General features: G+C 49.0%; 1 protein-coding gene across 1 annotated transcript in view; it reads right to left on the bottom strand.

The window, feature by feature from the left end:
* Positions 1–754: 754 nt before the first annotated feature.
* Positions 755–20,902, bottom strand: part of NKAIN4 (sodium/potassium transporting ATPase interacting 4) — an 85,146-nt gene continuing 64,998 nt past the window's right edge. The window contains exons 4-6 of the mRNA XM_060232939.1: positions 20,135–20,195; positions 9,914–9,998; positions 755–1,046 (exon numbers count right to left, since the gene is read on the bottom strand). Of these exons, the coding sequence (XP_060088922.1) occupies positions 1,037–1,046; positions 9,914–9,998; positions 20,135–20,195 (156 nt within the window). The 3' untranslated portion in view covers positions 755–1,036. The remainder of the gene's footprint in view (positions 1,047–9,913; positions 9,999–20,134; positions 20,196–20,902) is intronic.

Genomic DNA, 20,902 nt, shown 5'->3' on the forward strand with positions numbered 1-20,902 from the left:
CTCCTTGATGGTGTGAGACGAATCAGTATTGACCTCACAGGTGCCTGAATTGGATTTCCCTGATGTTGCCTCCTGGAACACCAGTGATGGTGTGAGACGAATCAGCATTGACCTCACAGGTGGTGGGAGACGAATCAGCATTGACCTCACAGGTGGTGTGAGACCAATCAGCATTGACCTCACAGGTGGTGTGAGACCAATCAGCATTGACCTCACAGGTGCCTGAAATCCAAGGAATGTTCTACTCAGTTGTAGATTCCCTGGGATAGGAATCGGTGGGAGGCAGGGCTTTTTAAAAAATTTTTTGAGCAGGAATACAGTACTGGTTGGCTTGGTGCCAGGGGGTGTGGCCTAATAGGCAAATGAGCTCCTGCTGGGCTTTTCCTACAAAAAACCCTGTGTGAAACAATGGTGCTGTCAGGGGGTGTGTGGCTTAGTATGCAAATGAGCTCCGGCTGGGCTTTTCCTTTACAAAAAATAAAGCCCTGGTGGGAGGGATTACGGCTTGAGAAGCGGCTTCGAATCTTCGTCTATGACACCGAGAGAAAAGAACCAAGGATCGCAAAGCAGAAGCAGCCCCTTGTCAGCTACAGGAAACTGCGAAGGGAGAGTCCATTTGTAACGACGAAGTATGTATGTTCTAGAGTCTCCAAAGCTTTTGCCAGTTCAGTGGGTGGCTCCCAGGAAAGAAGAGCTGGTAGAATCAAAAGGAGATTCCCCACCACCACCACCAAAAAAAAATCTTTCTCTCTGGTTCTCAGTGGAGCTTTGGGGGTGGGGATGAGATCCACTTTCTATTTAATTCATTTATAGCAAAAACCGCAGGTCCCTTTATGAGCCGGGCCCTCCAGGAGGCCAGCGAAACCGATATTTTGGCCATGGCGACGGCTCGAAAAGTACAGCCATTCTGCTGGTGTCCTTCTCAACGGGGCATGTTTCCTGTCGCTCCTGCCGCACATCTGGGACAGCTGGTGCGCAAAGGGTGATCCTCGCCGCTCCTGCCTTCTGCCCAGTCCGGTCTCCGGATCCCTCTCACTTACGCAGGCCTGGGGGAAAAGGAAGGAGGGGAGCAAAGAAGTTGTGTGAGGAGACACGTTCAAAAGGAACAGTCTGGACATTGCGAATCTAACCTCTGTAAGAGTTTGTATTAATAAGCATTTAGCATTCAAGCACTTTCCTTATGCTCAGGGCTTTTTTTGTAGCAGGAACTCCTTTGCATATTAGGCCACACCCCCTGATGTGGCCAATCCTCCAAGAGTTTACAGTAGGCTCTGTATGAAGAGCCCTGTAAGCTCTTGGAGGATTGGCTACATCAGGGATGTGTGGCCTAATATGCAAAGGAGTGCCTGCTCCAAAAAGGTCCTGCTTATGCTATATTGGTAATTTTGAACTCTTCAGGTAGCCTATAGTGGCCTCATCTCAGTGCTCATCTACAGATGGAAAATCAACAACTTGGGATCAAAACCAACAACCTGGGAGGATCACAGTTCGTATTACAGGCAATACGAAAAACAAACACTGTGATATCCTGGCTAACAATGTTGAGTAAAACTTTTTAAAGAGTCATATAAACCTTTTTATAGGCGTTACAAAGAAGCGCGGCTTCACAATATGACAAGCAAGGTTCATCCACAATACTGCGAGAAAGGTCCATCCAACGAGCATCCGGATAGAGGCTGATTTTGTCAGTGAACTTCCTCAGGAGTCTTCATATTTCCTTCAGGGTTATCAGCCTCTCGTTACAATTCAGTGTTAATGTTCTCTGCAACGTTATCTGCCCTGAGCCCGTCATGGGAAAGGGCGAAATAGATATCTACTAAAATAAATAAATACCGTCTTTACTTCCTGCAAAATCTCTCATCCTGGAATAAACCGTGGTAATTACAACAAGAGGGACGGTGGCTCAGTGGTACAGCATCTGCTTGGAAAGCAGAAGGTCCCAGGTTCAATCCCTGGCATCTCCAAAAAAAGGGTCCAGGCAAATAGGTGTGAAAAACCTCAGCTTGAGACCCTGGAGAGCCGCTGCCAGTCTGAGAAGACAATACTGACTTTGATGGACCAAGGGTCTGATTCAGTAGAAGGCAGCTTCATATGTTCAAGTCTTTAAAGGATTGACTTGCTATCAGTTTCCCTAACTGGGTCGAGATCCTCTTAGGGGAGGGACGGTGGCTCAGTGGTAGAGCATCTGCTTGGGAAGCAGAAAGTTCCAGGTTCAATCTCCAGCATCTCCAAAAAAGAGTCCAGGCAGATAGGTGTGAAAAACCTCAGCTTGAGACCCTGGAGAGCCGCTGCCAGTCTGAGAAGACAATACTGACTTTGATGGACCGAGGGTCTGATTCAGTATGAGGCAGCTTCATATGTTCATATGTTCAAGGTACAACACAAAGCTGGATGGAAGTGGATGATTCTTCAAGTTTAAAACGAATGGTTTTTAAAATTATTGCTGCTTGTTATTAAGAACTGACTTCTCAGTACTACTTAAGTGTTTATAATTGTATTAGGAGCTCAAGCCGGTCCTGAACTTCTTCTCTAACTAGATGCAATAGCGTTTTGGATTTTGCAGGCAAAATGCTCTCTACAATATTTATATTAGGAGCAAGCCATTCCTTTTGATGGCAAAATGCTCTCAATGTCTTAATTTAGAAGCGAGCCAGTCCTGAACCTCTTCTCTTACCAGACGCACAAACCTTCTAGATTTTGCTGGCTGAATGCTGTCTGCATTATTTTTACCAGGAGCAAGCCATTCCTGATTGACGGCGGGAACTCCTTTGCAGATTAGGCCACGCACCCCTGATGTGCATCTTAGTACAGGGCTCTTAGCACAGGGCCTACTGTAAGCTCCAGGAGGATTGGCTACATCAGGGTTGTGTGGCCTAATATGCAAAGGAGTTCCTGCTTCAAAAAAAGCCCGGGTCACAGTTCTCGCTAGAGCAGTTCTTGAAAGACCTCGCAGGGTGTCTGCCGTGGGGAGAGGAAGGGAAAGAGATTGTAAGCCGCTCTGAGACTCCTAGTGAAGGGCAGAATATAAATCCAATCTCCTCCTCCTCTAGCACTATCAGTCCTACTCTAGCGAAGACTTCCTAAAGCCAACAACACAAATTCAGTTGGTACAAATCTTAACATGTAGCTTCCCTAGCCCTGCCCACCAATGCCTTGGTTTTCTAGATTTGGACTTCTGTGTCTCATCCCACCAATGATTAGTCCCGTTACTAGCAGAATACCCTCTGTGACAATGGGGAGAGGTCATGGCGGGAGTAGGGGTTCAGGCTCCCTCTGGGTACTCCTGACTGCATCCCGACAGAGCCCCTGGCAGCGAGGGCTGATCCATTCAGGACCGGGCGTCTAGGGAAACTCTGGCGCTCATAGGGTTGCCAAGTCCAATTCAAGAAATATCTGGGGACTATGGGGGTGGAGCCAGGAGGCTTTGGGGGTGGAGCCAGGAACAAGGGTGTGACAAGCATAATTGAACTCCAAGGGAGTTCTGGCCATCACATTTAAAGGGACGGCACACTTTTTCAATGCCTTCCTTCCATAGGAAATAATGAAGGATAGGGGCCCCTTCTTTTGGGGCTCATAGAATTGGACCCCCTGGTCCAATTGTTTTGAAACTTGGGGGGGTACTTTGGAGAGAAGCACTAGATACCATACTGAAAATTTGGTGCCTCTACCTCACAAAACAGCTCCCCCAGAGCCCCCGAAACCTGCAGATCAATTCCCCATTATACCCTATGAGAATCGATCTCCACATAGGGAATAATAAAGTGCTCAGCAGACGTCCCCCCCCCCTGTTTCTGGTCACTCTGAAGCGAGGGATTGGCCTCTCTACTCACGAGTTGCTGCCAACTTCTTCAAAGTAACACAGACACACCATCCCAAGAGAAAGCCTTTCAATCGGAGACTGAAGCCTCCGGAGGTGGAAAGTCACATGGTCCTCTGGAGGCTGGGGCTTCCCCCCACCAGTCAGCTGACTGGGGGCGGGAAGGAGCCTGGGAAAGCAGAAGAACCCCCGCTGGGACCTGGGGATTGGCTAGCCTAGGCGCTCACCAGAAAAGTGGCCTTTGCCAAATGCAACTGGGGCGACAGAAGCCAGCAGTCCTGATTCCTGAGGTCCAAGCTGGCTCCAATCTGAATAGCCCACCTCCTCATCTGCATAGCCCCACCCAGTGCTTTTTTTTTTTGTAGCAGAAACTCCTTTGTATATTAGGCCACACACCCCTAATGCAGTCAGTCCTCCAAGAGTTTACAGGGCTCTTCTTACAGGACCTATTGCAAGCTCTGGGCTGGATCAGGGGTGTGTGGCCTAAAATGCAAAAGAGTTCCTGCTAAAAAAAAAGCCCTGGCCCCACCTGTTCATCTGAATGGCCCACCCCTGCGGGGTGGTTTCTCGGCCACACCCAGTGCTCTTCTTCTAGCAGGAGCTCCTCTGCATATTAGGCCGCACACCCTTGATGTAGCCAATCCTCCTGGAGCTTACAGTAGGCCCTGTACGAAGAGCCCTGAAAGCTCTTGGAGGATTGGCTACATCAGGGGTGTGTGGCCTAATATGCAAAGGAGCCCCTACTAGAATTCTATCTCTGGGCCCTGTACTAAGAGCCCTGAAAGCTCTTGGAGGATTGGCTACATCAGGGGTGTGTGGCCTAATATGCAAAGGAGGCCCTACTAGAATTCTATCTCTGGGCCCTGTACTAAGAGCCCTGAAAGCTCTTGGAGGATTGGCTACATCAGGGGTGTGTGGCCTAATATGCAAAGGAGCCCCTGCTAGAATTCTATCTCTGGGCCCTGTACGAAGAGCCCTGAAAGCTCTTGGAGGATTGGCTACATCAGGGGTGTGTGGCCTAATATGCAGAGGAGCTCCTGCTAGAAAAAGAGCCCTGGCCACACCAGAGCGTAACACCCACCATCTGACATAATCTCAAGATGTGGCGGGCGTTCTTATGCACAGGGAACAGGGCCGGCGTCAACGTACTCTCAGGTGAGCCGTACACTGGGGCCCAGGGTTTCTGTCAGGGCCCACCGCCGCTGATCTCACCCCTTCCCCCACCCACTTGCTTCCCACCCACCTTTGCCCCTGACGGCTTTTTTTTTTTGTAGCAGGAACTCCTTTGCCTATGAGGCCACACACTCCTGATGTAGCCAATCCTCCTGGAGCTTCCAGTAGGCCCTGTACAAAGAGCCCTGTACGTTCTTGGGAGGGTTGGCTACATCGGGGTTGTGTGGCCTAATAGGCAAAGGAGTTCCTGCTACAAAAAAAAGCCCCGGCTCCCAGTCATACGCACTGCCTGGAACCGTCAAGGAACAGGCATGTGGCTGGGGCAGGCCTCAGTGAGTGCAGGTGCCGAGCGGACTTGTGAAGGAGTGGGGAAAGGATGCACAGGCATTTCTATTCCGGCCTTTCCCGGAGACGGGCTCTGGGGCGGGCGACAACGTAATAAAAACAATTTAAATCGTATTTTTAAAACCAGACCAGTATAAATGATACCTTTAAACAGAGGTGGAATTCTAGCAGGAGCTCCTTTGCATATTAGGCCACACCCCATTGATATAGCCAATCCTCCCAGAGCTTCCAGTAGGCCCTGTAAGAAGAGCCCTGTAAGCTCCTGGAGGATTGGCTACATCAGGAGGGGTGTGGCCTGATATGCAAAGCAGCTCCTGTTTGAATTCCACCCTTGCATTTAGATAGATTGCAAATAAATTATAAATGGTGGGTCAGCGGTGGGGGGCCCGATGGTAGGCAGAGGAGAGGGGGGGCTCTGGGCACTCTCTGCCCCGGGCCCTCAAAATCCGGAACTGGCCTCGCACTGGATATTTGTTGCTCCTGTGGCGCAGAGTGGCAAAGCTGCAGTACTGCAGTCAGATCCCTCTGCTCACGACCTGAGTTTGATTCCAGCGGAAGCTGGGTTCAGGCAGCTGGCTCAAGGTTGACTCAGCCTTCCATCCTTCCGAGGTCGGTAAAATGAGTACCCAGCTTGCTGAGGGGAAAGTGTAGATGACTGGGGAAGGCAATGGCAAACCACCCCGTTAAAAAGTCTGCCGTGAAAACGTGGCGAAAGCAACGTCACCCCAGAGTCGAAAACGACTGGTGCTTGCACAGGGGACCTTTCCTTTACCTTTAACTGCACGCTTGGTGCTTAGATCTATGGGATGCCTTTTCAACACACTCACACACCCATATACAAGCACTTTCCCCTTCCCTGCTTCGGCTTCTGTCCAACTTCTGGGATTGTAAATCAAGCCGCTGCCACGGAACCTCCAGAGGCTTTGCATACGCCCTCCTCCCAGAAACCTCACGTGCAGGAAAATCAATATTTAATCTCGTACCCCATCCATCCCAATGAGATGGCAGTTGGGGAGGAATTAAATCCTAGATTCCACCCCCACCCCCCGAATTCACCTTCATTTTGGCATGCAGGTGTTAGCCTTGAGCTGCACGGGGAATGCTATGGCCGCATCCGCAAAGTTTGTGCTCCTCTGTACTGGCAGCGTGAAGAGAGAAGTCTGGTAAGTCCCAAACCTCCTCAACCTGCCATTTGTCCTGTTGTCAGAATGTTTGCAGAATCATAGAGTTGGAAGGGATAAGAACATAAAAGAAGCCATGTTGGATCAGGCCAATGGCCCATCTAGTCCAACACTCTGTGTCACACAGTGGCTAAAAAACTCAGGTGCCATCAGGAGGTCCATCAGTGCGGCCAGGACACTAGAAGCCCTCCCACTGTGGCCCCCTCCCAAGCACCAAGAATAAAGAGCATCACTGCCCCAAACAGAGAGTTCCAACAATATGCTGTGGCTAATAGCCACTGATGGCCTTCTGCTCCAGATGTTTATCCAGTCCCCTCTTGAAGCTGTCTATGCTTGTAGCCGCCACCACCTCCTGTGGCAGTGCATTCCATGTGTTAATCACCCTTTGGGTGAAGAAGGACTTCCCCTTTTATCCGTTCTAACCCTACTCAGCAATTTCATTGAATGTCCACAAGTTCTCGTATTATGAGAAAGGGGGGAAAGTACTTCTTTCTCTACCTTCTCTATCCCATGCATAATCTTTGAAACCTCGATCATGCCACCCCTCAGTCGATGTTTCTCCAAGGACCTCCAGGGTTATCTAGTCCAACCCCCTGCGCTATGTGGTAACTTCACAAACACCTCCCCCCCACACACATATATATCCCTAGTGACCCCTACCCCATGCCCAGAAGATGGCAAAAAACCTCCAGGATCTCTGGCAAAACTGGCCTGGAGAAAAAAAAATGCTGCATGGCTAGTTTTCACGGCCATAGCTAGGGCTCTTATTGTAGCAGGGACTTCTTTGCATTTTAGGCCACACCTCCCTGATGTAGCCAATCCTCCAAGAGCTTACAGAGCCTGATGTTCACACTGAAATGAGAAGCTTAATGCTGTGATTAGAGAATGTAGCACAGGGTTCCTAAATAATTAAGCCGTCAAACTGAAGAAAGAATTGGAACGTCATCAAAATCTAGAGAGACGTCTTTTTAAGAAAGTGGCTGCGTTGAAGCTACACTCCTCAGGAGCACCCAGCTTGTGAATTTCAATTGGACTATTTCCAAGTTTGGACTTATATCTTTTCATTTGGAGACGAGGGTTTTTCGCCCCTTGGGGTTTTCTGTTACTTTAAAAGGCCCTAGCACCGCCAGCCTCTATCATTATTGTATTTTCTATTATGTGTTGTACACAATGCTTATAATATATTTCTGCAAACTGAAAGACGGTGTAATACTTGGTGGCTTTGATCAGTTGACAAAAAAAGCCCTGGCCATAGCCATTGGGAGGGATGGAATTTGAGGGTGATGCCCCCTGCAAATTAGCCCAGCCCCCTTAAAGTTGGGTATTATTAAAAAAAAAAAAGGCTGCTCCCCCCTCCATAAATTGTGCCCCAGAGCAGGGTATTCAACAATGAAAAGGACTGACAGAATGGGCCAGCTCCAATCTGCATAGCCCCACCTCCTCATCTGCATAGCCCCACCTCCATCTGTGCTCCTAGAGGTGGTTTCTCGGCCACACTGGAGCATGACACCCACCATCTGATGTTAGTTGGCTCACCACCTTTAAAGGCACTTTCCCTGGAGAAAAAAAAAAGTTGCCTTGGAAGATGGACTCTACGCCATCCCGCCTCTGCTGAGCTCCCTCCCCAGCTTCCACTCCCCTCTCAAATCTCCAAGAATTTTCTGATCCGGCAACCCTAGCAGGGAGACTTGACTGTTTGCCAGTGCAGACTGGAGAGCTTCCATGTCAGAAACAAGACCAGATGTTTCCTGCAGAAGTGCCCCCATCTCCGGCAAAGCAACCAGTTTTTGAGGTGCATCTCCAATCAGTTGCAAGTTCCTGCTTTCTGCCACCTTTCCCCGCCCCCCCCCCCCACTCCCCCAGCTGTTCTTAAGTACACCGTCTGGCTGATATCATCCCTCAGGCCAGGGCTTTTTTCCCAGCAGGCGCTTTCCGGGTCTACGGTCACTTAGTGCGGATGACCAGTCTTCTGCCCCCCAAGCGAATCAAATGGCAGCTCTCCAGCGACTGCCAAGGTGGGTCCTTCTTTGCCAAATTAGAAATGTGACTTCAAAGAAAGGGAAAAGTGAGAATTCTGGGGAAGGGAAGAAAGCATTAAGTGCAGTGGGGGATTTCTGTCATCCCCCCCCTCCCAGCCCTATCCGCATACATGAAATCCCTTGCTGCTCATGAAAGCCACAGGCTAATGCCAAATTAACTCATCCCAAAAGTTCCCTCATGCATTGGCCACGTAATCTCCAGAATAATGACAAGAATGCAAATAAAACACCAGCGGGCTGCAGAGTGAAGGGATCCATCCAGTTCATTCAGAATGCACAAGCAGCAACGCAAGCCTGATGTGACTGCAATTGTGCTGGCTGCTGGCAAGTTTCTGAGTACAATTTAAGAACATCAGGAGAGCCCTGTTGGATCAAGGCAGTGGTTCATCTAATCTGGCCTTCTGGCTCACACAGTGGCCAGCCAGTTCCTCTGGAGGGACAACAACAGGGCATAGAGGATGAGGCCTTCACAAGAACATAAGAAGAGACCGGCTGGATCAGACCAGTGGTCCATTTAGTACAGCAACCTGTCTCACACAGTGGCCAACCAGTTACCACCGAGGTTCAACAAAAGGCCTTTATAAGAACTTCAGGAGAGCCCTGCTGTATCAGACCAGAGGTCCATCTAGTTCAGCAACCTGTCTCACACAGTGTACAACAAGTTCTTCTGGAGGGCCAACAATACAGCATAGAGGCCAAGGACTTCATAAGAACATCAGAAGAGCCCTGTTGAGTCAGACCTGTTGTCCATTTAGTCCAACATCCGGCCTCACACAGTGAGCAAACAGTTTCTCTGGAGGGCCAACAAGAGGCATAGAAGCCAGGGGCTTCATAAGAACATCAGAAGAGCCTTGCTAGATCACACCAGTGGTCCATCTACCCTAGCATCCTGTCTCACAGAGGGACCAACCAGTTCCTTTAGAGGGCCAACAACTGGGCACAGCAGACTTCATAATAACATCATAACAGCCCTGCTGGATCAGACCAGTGGTCCATCTAGTCCGGACTCCTGTCTCACAAAGTGGGCAGCCAGTCCCTCTGGAGGCTCAACAACGGGGCACAGAGGCCAAGACATTCACAAGAATGTAAGAAGAGCCCTGCTTCCCGTCTCGCACAGTGGCCAAGCGGTTTCTCTAGAGGTCCAACAACTGAGCACAATGGCTGAGGTTTTCCCCTGATGTGGCCTCCTGGACCCTGGTGTTCAGAGGTTTACTGATAAAACATCAAGGGATGCCTAAACAATTTCAATAAGGCCACTGAAATTTCTCAAGCGTTCCCGTTCTTGGACCATGTGATCCTGGTACCAGCCCTGGAGTCCCCCGCGAGAAGTCACCTGGACACTGCCAAACCATACTTACAGGTATGTCTGCTTGAACAAAAGGTTGGAGGGCTTTTCATTGACATGGTAGAGAGGGAATGGATCAAATCCACCAATGAAATCAACTGAAAGAAAGAAAATCAAAACTCAAGCCATAACAATGGAGTAATTAAAAGGAAAGCAAAAGGATGATGAAGATGGCAAAAAGGGAAATCAAGCCACGAGGCCATGTGAAGGGAACTGATGGAGAGGGGGTGAAAAAGGGATCATTAACCACAGCTGAGGACATGCGTATCCTTTCATCAGTGCCTTTTTTTGCCGCAGGAGCTCTTTTGCCTATTAGGCCACCCCCCACCCCGCGATGTAGCCAATCCTCCAAGAGCTTACAGGGCTCTTTGTACAGGGCCTACTGTGAGCTCCAGGAGGATTGGCTACATCAGGAGGGTGTGGCCTAATAGGCAAAGGAGTTCCTGCGACAAAATAGGTCCTGCCTTTCCATAACTTCTGCACATTGAAATAAAGCAGTGGCAAACATGGCTAAGGTTCAGTTTGGATCTGAAAGAGGAGTGGGCTTGGAGCTGTGGCCCCCAGCCTTTTTGAGCCTGGAGTCCCCTGTGGGAATTCTGGTACAGAAAGGTGGATGCAATTGCAAAATGGCTGCTGCTGGAGGTGGAACCAACCACAAAATGACTACTACAGGAGATGGAGTTTCATGTACAGAGGAAGCCCAAGTGTCAGGAGGAAGGGGTGGGGAGTGGGAAAAGGAATAAAAACAACATTGTTGTGGCAGCTTACTATGAGGACAACAACATTTTAATCTGCACAACCAGGCCTCATTTGGGGCAGAAGCTCACAGGAGCGGAACTCTGGAACCTCTAAATTTTATTGTGCTCTTTCTTTCTCTCCCCCACCCCCCATACTTGCTTCTGGGCTCCATTGTTCAAACCCCCTGTAAGAATTTTGCCTAACTTCTAAGATTTGACAAACTTTCTAATATTCCCCCCCACACACACACACCCAAAATGGGAAAATAACCAAAACATATCAAGCAGACAGATGGAAATCTTCCTCATGCCACTGTGGCCACACAGGAGAAAGTCATTTAAAAAATATGATGGGAGTAAGGTTTTATGATGACCATTATAATTCAAGAAGCATTTTAAGGTAGATGCTGAGCTGACAGAATTTAGTACATCCTCCAGAGATGTCAGGGGTGTGTGGCTGATAGCATTTAGTACGCCCTCCAGAGATGTCAGGGGTGTGTGGCAGATGCAAACGAGTTATGCTAATGAGCTCTGGCACCTCTTTTTCTACAAAATGACCCCTGTGCACAGCGATCAGATCTCCAGTGGCCAATCAGAAGCCCCACTCAGCAAGAGCCCCACCCACATTCTAAAAACTTATGCTTGGCACCAGGAAAGATGTTGACTCGTTTCCAGATACCCACAGGCGCCACACTGGTTACTCTGGCTTAGATCAGGGGTGTCAAACTCATTTGCTATGAGGGCCAGATCTGACAGAAATGAGACCTTGTCGGGCCAGGCATGTTTATACTTACTTAAGATTAGGTAGCGGAGATATAAACTTTATAAAGGACACAGACAAACACAATTATATATATGTATATATTTTAAAAAACTTAAAATGTCAGCCCTTGTTGGTCTTAAAGGTGCTTTCTTTGTATTGCTCCCATGGGATCCAGGGAATGGGGCAAAGGAAGCTCTGGCTTGTTCCTTCCTTCCTCAGGGGACCCAGGAGGGGGAGGAGCCTCAGCCAATAGAGGGAAGAGACGCTTGACTCGGTAGCTCTGCTGCGCAATTGAGAGAGCCTGGCAAAGCAAGCTCTCCCTCCCCAAAGGAGGAGCCTCAGCCAATGGAGAAAACAGAGGCTTTGTTCTGTAGCTCCTGTGTGATTGAGGAAGCCTTGTAAGGCAAGCTGTGATGCAGAAGGAAGCAAGAAAAAGGGAGAAGGAAGCAGATGACAGCCAGTTGCTTGGGGGCCTGATAGGAGCACTCCAGGGGCCTGATTTGGCCCCTGGGCCACATGTTTGACACCCTTGGTTTAGAGTTTCCACACAGCATAATGGCACATTTGTGAACCTTCCCACATTTCCCCAGCTTCAACATGGCTTTTTTTTTTTTTTTGCAATCAAAGTGGTGTGGATGCTGTGCAGAGTGAAAAGTGATTTTTTCCCAGCACTGCCTGCATTGCTTCCATTTTCCCTGTACTGTCCCCCAGATCCACCATTTGTCACCTCACTGTGCCGGATGTGTAGCTACAGTTTATTTACAGGGAGCATGGACCCAAAAGTTTTCTGGTGGTGGTGGTGGGGAGGATGAAGGTCATGGGGCTCAGGGAAGGGAAACTGTGGGGAAAACCTACCATGTTGATATTCCAAGGCAACAAGAGCCTCACTATAGCATAGACAGCTTCAAGAGGAGATTGGATAAGCATCTGGAAGCAGAGGTCTATCAGTGGCTATTAGCCACAGTGTATTGATGGAACTCTGTCTGGGGCAGTGATGCTCTGTATTCTTGGTGTGGGGCGCAACAGTGGGAGGGCTTCTAGTGTTCTGGCCCCACTGGTGGACCTCCTGGTGGCACCTGGGTTTTTTTTTTGGCCACTGTGTGACACAGAGTGTTGGACTGGATGGGCCACAGGCTGATCCAACATGGCTTCTCTTATGTTCTTAACATTGTGTGGCAACACCCATGTTTAGCTGGGGCATGATCATTCTTGGAATTGGAATGTTCAAATAATAATAATAAGACTGCAGATTTATACCCTGCCCTTCTCTCTGAATCAGAGAGTCAGAGCGGCTTACAATCTCCTATATCTTCTCCCCCCACAACAGACACCCTGTGAGGTGGGTGGGGGCTGAGAGAGCTCTCCCAGAAGCTGCCCTTTCAAGGACAACCTCTGCAAAAGCTATGGCTAACTCAAAGCCATTCCAGCAGCTGCAAGTGGAGGAGTGGGGAATCAAACCCGGTTCTCCCAGATAAGAGTCCGCACACTTAACCACTACATCAAACATTCTGTCCTCCTCTATTTTATCCTCATAACAACCCTATGGGGTTGGTTAGCCTGACAAGCTCGGGATGGGCATGAACTGGAAAAATGCGGTTCAGTTTGTGGTTCTACCACGAACTGAACCAAACTAGGAGGCTTGTTCGTGACCCGGGGGCTTGTTCGCGAACCAAACTAGGAGGCTCGCTGGCAAAAGGGATCACAATCCCTTTAAATCAGTTTTACAGAAAGTAAAAAAAAAAGCTGAGCAATGGGGAACTGCTTGCTTCCTGCGGCTCAGCTGTTAGGAGCTGTCGTGTAGATCCTTTAAACTGCACAGCTCGGCTGTTTTTGTGGCTTTTATGGGACACAGAAAGCAGGGGTTTAAAGGGACTCAAGATTCCCTTTAAACCCCCGCATTCTGCTCCATCCACGAACCACCATGAACTGCTTTAAAAGCCTGTGGAATTCTCATGAAGGGTCTACCTGTTCACAAACCACAAACAGGGCAAAATTTGTGATGAATTTTGCTTTGCGGTTTGGTTTATGCTCATCTCTCCTGGCAACATGTGACTGGGCCAAGGTCACCCGTCAAGCTTCCACGGTCAGAGAGGGGATTTGAACCTGAGTCCCCAACGAGACGCCTTAACCATTGCACCACACTGTTTCCAGGACGTGAAGAGATAATGAACATCTGGCGCCTCTTTGGCATGTTCCTGCCGATTGCTATTTGAGAGGCTACAAACGGCTACGCTGAGGCCATTCTGGCATGTATCGTTTAGTTTTTTTGCCAACTGAGAAAACAATAAAACTCGAAAATAGAAAAATGAAGCAGGATGTAATTTTGGAACATACAGACATATTTAGGTATTGAGTTAATCTTCATAACGCTGCTTCTGCTGGCTCTTCCGGACCTTTTTTCATAGACAAAAGAGTCCATGGCTCCATGGCCAGCAGAGCTGCCAACCTTTTAGTGGGATCTGGCAATTTCCCAGAATCACGACTGACATTCCAACTTCAATAAAACAGTTATTCTAGAGAAAACGGAACAAAAGTTGAGTCCGGTGGCACCTTTAAGACCAACGAAGTTTAGTTCCAGGCAGGGCTGTTTTTGTAGCACAGGGGTCCCCAACCCCCGGGCCATGGACCGGTACCAGTCCATGGCATGTTGGAAACTGCGCCGCACAGCCCCACTGCCCCCCCCCCACAGTGACTTGCAGCCTCGTCGCCCCGCCTGCTCCTGCAGCACCTTCTCCTCTCTCCGCTTGCACAAGTTTAAGGCTGGGGAAAGCGGCGGTGAGGCACCTCCCCGGCTCTATAAAGGCTGACCCGGCGATCAGATGATAGGCGGGGAAACGGTGGCAGCAGCGCAAGCGGACAGCTGAAAAAGCCACACTGCCCTTGCCTCCTTCCCACTTTCTTCCCATGCATCATGGGGGGGGGGGAGGGAGGAAGAGGTGCCACAGGGGCCAAATTCAGTGCCCCCACTCTGCCAGCCCTGGGGCCAAAAAGGTCGGGGACCACTGTGGTAGCAGGAACTCCTTTGCATATTAAGTGTGCGGACTCTTATCTGGGAGAACCGGGTTTGATTCCCCACTCCTCCACTTGCACCTGCTAGCATGGCCTTGGGTCAGCCATAGCTCTTGTAGGAGTTGTCCTTGAAAGGGCAGCTGCTGGGAGAGCCCTCTCCAGCCCCACCTACCTCACAGGGTGTCTGTTGTGGGGGGGGGGAAGGTAAAGGAGATTGTGAGCCGCTCTGAGACTCTTTGGAGTGGAGGGCGGGATATAAATCCAATATCTCCATCTACCTCACAGGGTGTCTGTTATGGGGGGAGGAAGGGAAAGGAGATTGTGAGCCGCTCTTCGGAGTGGAGGGCGGGATATAAATCCAATATCTTCATCTACCTCACAGGGTGTCTGTTGTGGGGGGGGGAAGGTAAAGGAGATTGTGAGCCACTCTGAGACTCTTTGGAGTGGAGGGCGGGATGTAAATCCAATATCTTCATCTACCTCACAGGGTGTCTGTTGTGGTGGGGGGAGGGAAAGGAGATTGTGAGCCGCTCTGAGACTCTTCGGAGTGGAGGGCGGGATATAAATCCAATATCTTCATCTACCTCACAGGGTGTCTGTTGTGGGGGGGGGGGGAAGGGAAAGGAGATTGTGAGCCGCTCTGAGACTCTTCGGAGTGGAGGGCGGGATTTAAATCCAATATCTTCATCTACCTCACAGGGTGTCTGTTGTGGGGGGGGGGGGGAAGGGAAAGGAGATTGTGAGCCACTCTGAGACTCTTTGGAGTGGAGGGCAGGATTTAAATCCAATATCTTCATCTACCTCACAGGGTGTCTGTTGTGGGAGAGGAAGGTAAAGGAGATTGTGAGCCGCTCTGAGACTCTTCGGAGTGGAGGGCGGGATATAAATCCAATATCTTCATCTTCTTCTTCTTCTGCATATGAGGCCACAACCCCCTGATGTAGCCAATCCTCCTGGAGCTTACAGGGCTCTTCTTACAAGGCCTACTGGAAGATCCTCGAGGGCTGGCTACATCAGGAATGGGTGGCCTAATATGCATAGGAGTTCCTGCTGCAAAAAAAGCCCTGGTTCCAGTTATAAGCATTCATGGGCACACAAGTGCATGCAAGCAAAGGCTTCTACCCAGAATTAAACTTTGTTAGTCTTCAAGGTGTCACCAGACCCAAACTTTGTTCTGCTGCTCCAGACCAACATGGCTGCCCACCTGAATCTAGATAAAATGGTAGTTTTGGAAGGTGGACTCTATGGCAGGGATGGCCATAGAGGCAAACATCTCCAGATGTTTTTTTGCCTACAACTCCCATCAGTCCCAGCCATTGGCCATGCTGGAAACTTGATGTTTGTCAATGTTAATTATTGAGAGCCAGTTTGGTGTAGTGGTTAAGTGTGTGGACTCTTATCTGGGAGAACCGGGTTTGATTCCCCACTCCTCCACTTGCACCTGCTGGAATGGCCTTGGGTTAGCCATAGCCCTGGCAGAGGTTGTCCTTGAAAGGGCAGCTGCTGTGAGAGCCCTCTCCAGCCCCACCCACCTCACAGAGTGTCTGTTGTGGGGGAGGAAGGTAAAGAGATTGTGAGCCGCTCTGAGACTCTTCGGAGTGGAGGGCGGGATATAAATCCAATATCTTCATCTACCTCACAGGGTGTCTGTTGTGGGGGAGGAAGGGAAAGGAGATTGTGAGCCGCTCTGAGACTCTTCGGAGTGAAGGGCGGGATATAAATCCAATATCTTCTTCAATATCTAGGCAAAAAAAACATCTGGAGAGCTACCGTTGGCCACCCCTGTGCTATGGCATTATACCCAGGGCTTTTTTTTTTTTTAGCAGGAACTCCTTTGCATATTAGGTCACATACCTCTGATGTAGCCAATTCTCCAAGAGCTTACTGGGCTCTTAATACAGGGCCTACTATAAGCTCCAAGAGGACTGGCTACATCAGGGGTGTTGCCTAATATGCAAAGGAGTTCCTGCTACAAAAAAGTCCTGATTATACCCCTCTGAGGTCCCTCCCCAAACCCTGCCTTTCCCAGGGTCTACCTACAAACCTTCATGAGTTTCCCAACCCACAGTTTGCAGTCCTACTTGTTGGAGGATGGGGTTGCCAAGTCCAATTCAAGAAATATCTGGAAACTTTGGGGGTGGAGCCAGAGGACTTTGGGATGGAGCCAGAAGCAAGGGTGTGACAAGCACAACTGAACTCCAATGGGAGTTCTGGTCATCACATTTAAAGGGACCCCCGCACACCTTTTAAATGCCTTCCTTCCATTGGAAATAATGAAGGATAGGGACACCTTCTTTTGGGGCTCCGAGAATTGGACCCCCTGGTCCAATCTTTTTGAAACCTGAAGGGTATTTTGAGGAGAGGCACTGGATACTATGCTGCAAATTTGGTACCTCTATCTCAAAAAACAGCCCCCCCCCCCAAAGCCCCAGATACCCACAGATCAATTCTCCATTATACCCTATGAGAATCGGTCTGCATAGGGAATTATGGAGTGTCCAGCAGACATTTCCTTCCCCTCCCCCGGCTTTCTGATGATCCTGAAGTGGGGGGAGGGCCTCAAAACCAAGGGATCCCCTGCCCTTACCTGGGGATTGTTACAACAGGAAACTGCGGCTGATAGGTTAATATACACTTCAAAAAGCTGCAAATTGTTTGCACTAAAGATTTATATTTTTACTATTCTCAAAGCTCTCTTATCAAGCACCAAACGTATATAGCCAACTGAGATACACAACTCTGGCTTACATTACTTTTCCAAAAACATTCAAGATATACATACATACCAGTCTCTCCAAAGACTATACTCATCTGTCCAAAGAAGTCCTCCAGTGCATGAAGAAGCCAGCCAATTGTGCAACAAAGGAGTATCCATTTTCACCAGAAAGTCTGTGTTGGCTGAGCTAATGAACCAACATGTGGACATTATTGGGACTGTTTCCTTAAATAGCGTCTTTGGACGGCTGAGTATAGTCTTTGGAGAGACTCGTTGTATGTATGTATATCGTGAATGTTTCCTGGAACAGTAATATAAGCGGTCGGCTATACAAGTTTGGTACTTGATAAGAGAGCTTGAGAATGGTAAAAATATAAATCTTTAGTGCAAACAATTTGCAGCTTTTTGAAGTGTGTATTAACCCACCTGGGGATCGGCAACCCTATTAGAGGAAGAAGAAGAAGATGAAGAAGTTCTTGGATTTATATCCGGCCCTCCACTCCGATCTCCAATATCTTCTCCCCACCCCCCCACAGCAGACACCCTGTGAGGTGGGTGGGGCAGAAAGGACTCTCACAGCAGCTGCCCTTTCAAGGACAACCTCTGCCAGAGCTATGGCTGACCCAAGGCCATTCCAGCAGCTGCAAGTGGAGGAGTGGGGAATCAAACCCGGTTCTCCCAGATAAGAGTCCGCACACTTCACCACAACACCAAACTGGCTCTGCTGTTCAAACTTGACTGAGAGGGTTGGCAGGACGAAAGCCATCATCGGCACATTGGAACCTGATTTCGTCCCTTCAACTTCCCTTCAACCAAAGGGGTCTCTCTGGCTCACTGTACCGTTTCTAATGCCCCGCCTTCCTCTGCCTCTGCTTGGGAGCCCACCTCAGTGCTTGACAGATGTGCTTCTGCTCCAATAATTACTCCCCACTTCATATCAAAGGAGCCTTTTAAAAAAGAAGCCCACAAAGGAAAGAGCAAATTAAAAGGCAGCTCAAATTTGTTCAGGTCACTGCAAAGCCTCACCGCTGAGCGTGTGAAATATTGATGTTTGTCAATGTTAATTATTGAGGATGGCATTTCAAGCTTGGAATCCGGGAAGAGGGGAGGAGGCGGGATCTGCCGGGGCTGAGAAAGGAGGCCTGAAATTAGGCGCCGTGAATTGGTAGATAAATCACCCTCCCCACAATGATGTCTCTTTTTGCATTCGATTTGTACAGAGTTTTCTCCTGAGGTACACAAATCTTACGCGCACACACACACTTGCATACATACACATCTCCAGGATGGAATCTAGGCTCCCTAATTCAAAGTCTTTTAGTCAGGGCTTTTTTTGTAGCATAAACTCCTTTGCCTATTAGGCCACACTCCCCTGATGTAGCCAATCCTCCAAGAGCTTAGAGTACGCCCTGTAAGAAGAGACCTGTAAGCTCCAGGAGAATTGGCTACATCAGGGGTGTGCGGCCTAATATGCAAAGGAGTCCCTGCTACAAAAAAAGCCTTGTTTTTATCCCCCTCAAAGGCAAAATTCAGGTGGAGAAGGAAAATCTTTCTTTTACTATCTGCAGACATACTCCAATAGTGGCCTATTGCCAGTTTGTGAATCAGGTTTTATCTATTTTTATGAATTCTATCACACCTCCTGTGGCACATGAAGTTGCCTTCTACTGAAGGGGTTGTCACCAAAAAGGCCATCCCAACTTTTCTTCTTCTCTCGCTCTCCTCTCCCCCCACCCAATCTCTGCCTACTAAGAACAGAAGAGAAGTCATGTTGGGTCAGGCCAATGGTCCATCCAGTCCAACACTCTTGTGTCACACAGTGATGAAAACCCAGGTGCCATCAGGAGCTCCACCAGTGGGGCCAGAACTCCAGAAGCCCTCCCACCGTTGCCCCACAAGCACCAAGAATACAGAGCATCATTACCTCAGAGAGTTTCATCTAGACCTTACAGCTAAGAGCCACTGATGGACCTCTGCTCCATGTTTATCCAATCCCGTCTTGAAGCCATCTATGTTTGTAGCTGCCACCACTTCCTGTGGCAGTGAATTCTTATCTCAGCACAGAACAGGACATCTCCTGACTGCAAGATTCCAGACCTTTCCATTTGTATTTCTCAGGATTATTTTTGTAGCAGGAAATCCTCCCAAGAGCTTACAGGGCTCTCAGTTCAGGGCCTACTGTAAGCTCCAGGAGGACTGGCTACATCAGAGGGTGTGGCCTAATATGCAAAGGAATTCCTGCTACAAAAAAAGCTCTGGTATTTCTATTTGGCTTTCATTTGCAAGGATAAAGAAGTGAATCCAACAGATCCATTCATTAGCGGTGCTGCTTTCCTTCACTGCAAGGAGCATTCCTTAAACAGAAGTGTTTCTTTAAAAGTAGGCGGGGCCAGGTGGGGCATTTGTCCAGCAAGGCTTCTGATTGGCCACGACAGATCTGATTGGCTGGGCGGATACTTGAAACATTCTTCTGCAACAGCTGCCCCCAGGGCTTTGGGATCTTCACTGTGTCCCTCTGTGTGCGTACCCAAGAAACTATTTTAAAACCATTTGTTTGTATTAAAAGGCATCCTGTCAAACAGAGCTTCTGTCTAAAATTCTAAAACATTATAGCTAGTGATGTACAGTCCTGCTCTCTGACATTTTATAGTTGGCTCCACCTCCTGCCACAACCATTTTAGAACTGGCTCCACCTCCTGCGGCAGCCATTTTGTAGCTGCGCTCACTGCGTGTCAGAATTCCAAAGGTGCCTGCAGGTTTCCAAAGACTGGGTGCCCCTGTTCCAGCCTAAGGGGGCAGAACCTTCTTCTTGTGGTTTCTGACCATTTAAAACGATCAGGTCACTCGATGTCACGGAGGAACAAAAATGCAGGTGAGAATGAGGCCCTTATAACCTCCTTTGTCCTACATGGCATACTGTCAACGAGAGGCTTCAAGGTGTTTTCTCCTCGGCAGAAGAGAATCTGATCCAACCCCACTGCCTGGGATTTCCAGTGCTGGAATACTTACAGCTGTCCTCTTCTTCTGTAAAAACACTGACAACGTAACAGGCGTAGACGAAGCCCACCAGCTGAAAGACACAAGAGCAAAAAAGTCGAGTGATGTCATTGCTTCCTGCTCCAATGATCGATGTTTGGGGAATCTCAACTATACATCACATCATGTACATCAGACTTCTGAATGTCATTTGGGAGGGCTTTTTGTTTTGTAGCAGGAACTCCTTTGCATATTAGGCCACGCTCCCCTGACGTAGCCAATCCGCCTGGAGCTTACAGTAGGCCCTGTAAGAAGAGCCCTGTAAGCTCCAGAAGGATTGTCGACATCGGGGTGTGTGGCCTACTGCAAAAAATAAAAGCCCTGGACATTGGCATGGCACTGGTGTCTTCTAGGTGCCACATCACAGTATCACCCCAGGAGAAGGTGCTGGAGATTTGATCAGATCTGCCCAACATTTTTAAAATTCAAAAAGGTACTACTTGGGAGCCTAGTCTGAATTCCTCGGGAGATGGTGGGCTCTCCTTCCTTGGAGGTTTTTAAGCAGAGGCTGGATGGCCATCTGACAGCAATGAAGATCCTGTGAATTTAAAAAGGTAAAGGTAGTCCCCTGTGCAAGCACCAGTCGTTTCCCACTCTGGGGTGACGTTGCTTTCACAGCAGACTTTTTACGGGGTGGTTTGCCATTGTCTTCCCCAGTCATCTACACTTTCCCCCCAGCAAGCCGGGTGCTCATTTGACCGACCTCGGAAGGATGGAAGGCTGAGTCAACCTGAGCCGGCT

Source organism: Heteronotia binoei, chromosome 2, assembly GCF_032191835.1.
Source record: "Heteronotia binoei isolate CCM8104 ecotype False Entrance Well chromosome 2, APGP_CSIRO_Hbin_v1, whole genome shotgun sequence".
Classification (NCBI taxonomy): domain Eukaryota; kingdom Metazoa; phylum Chordata; class Lepidosauria; order Squamata; family Gekkonidae; genus Heteronotia; species Heteronotia binoei.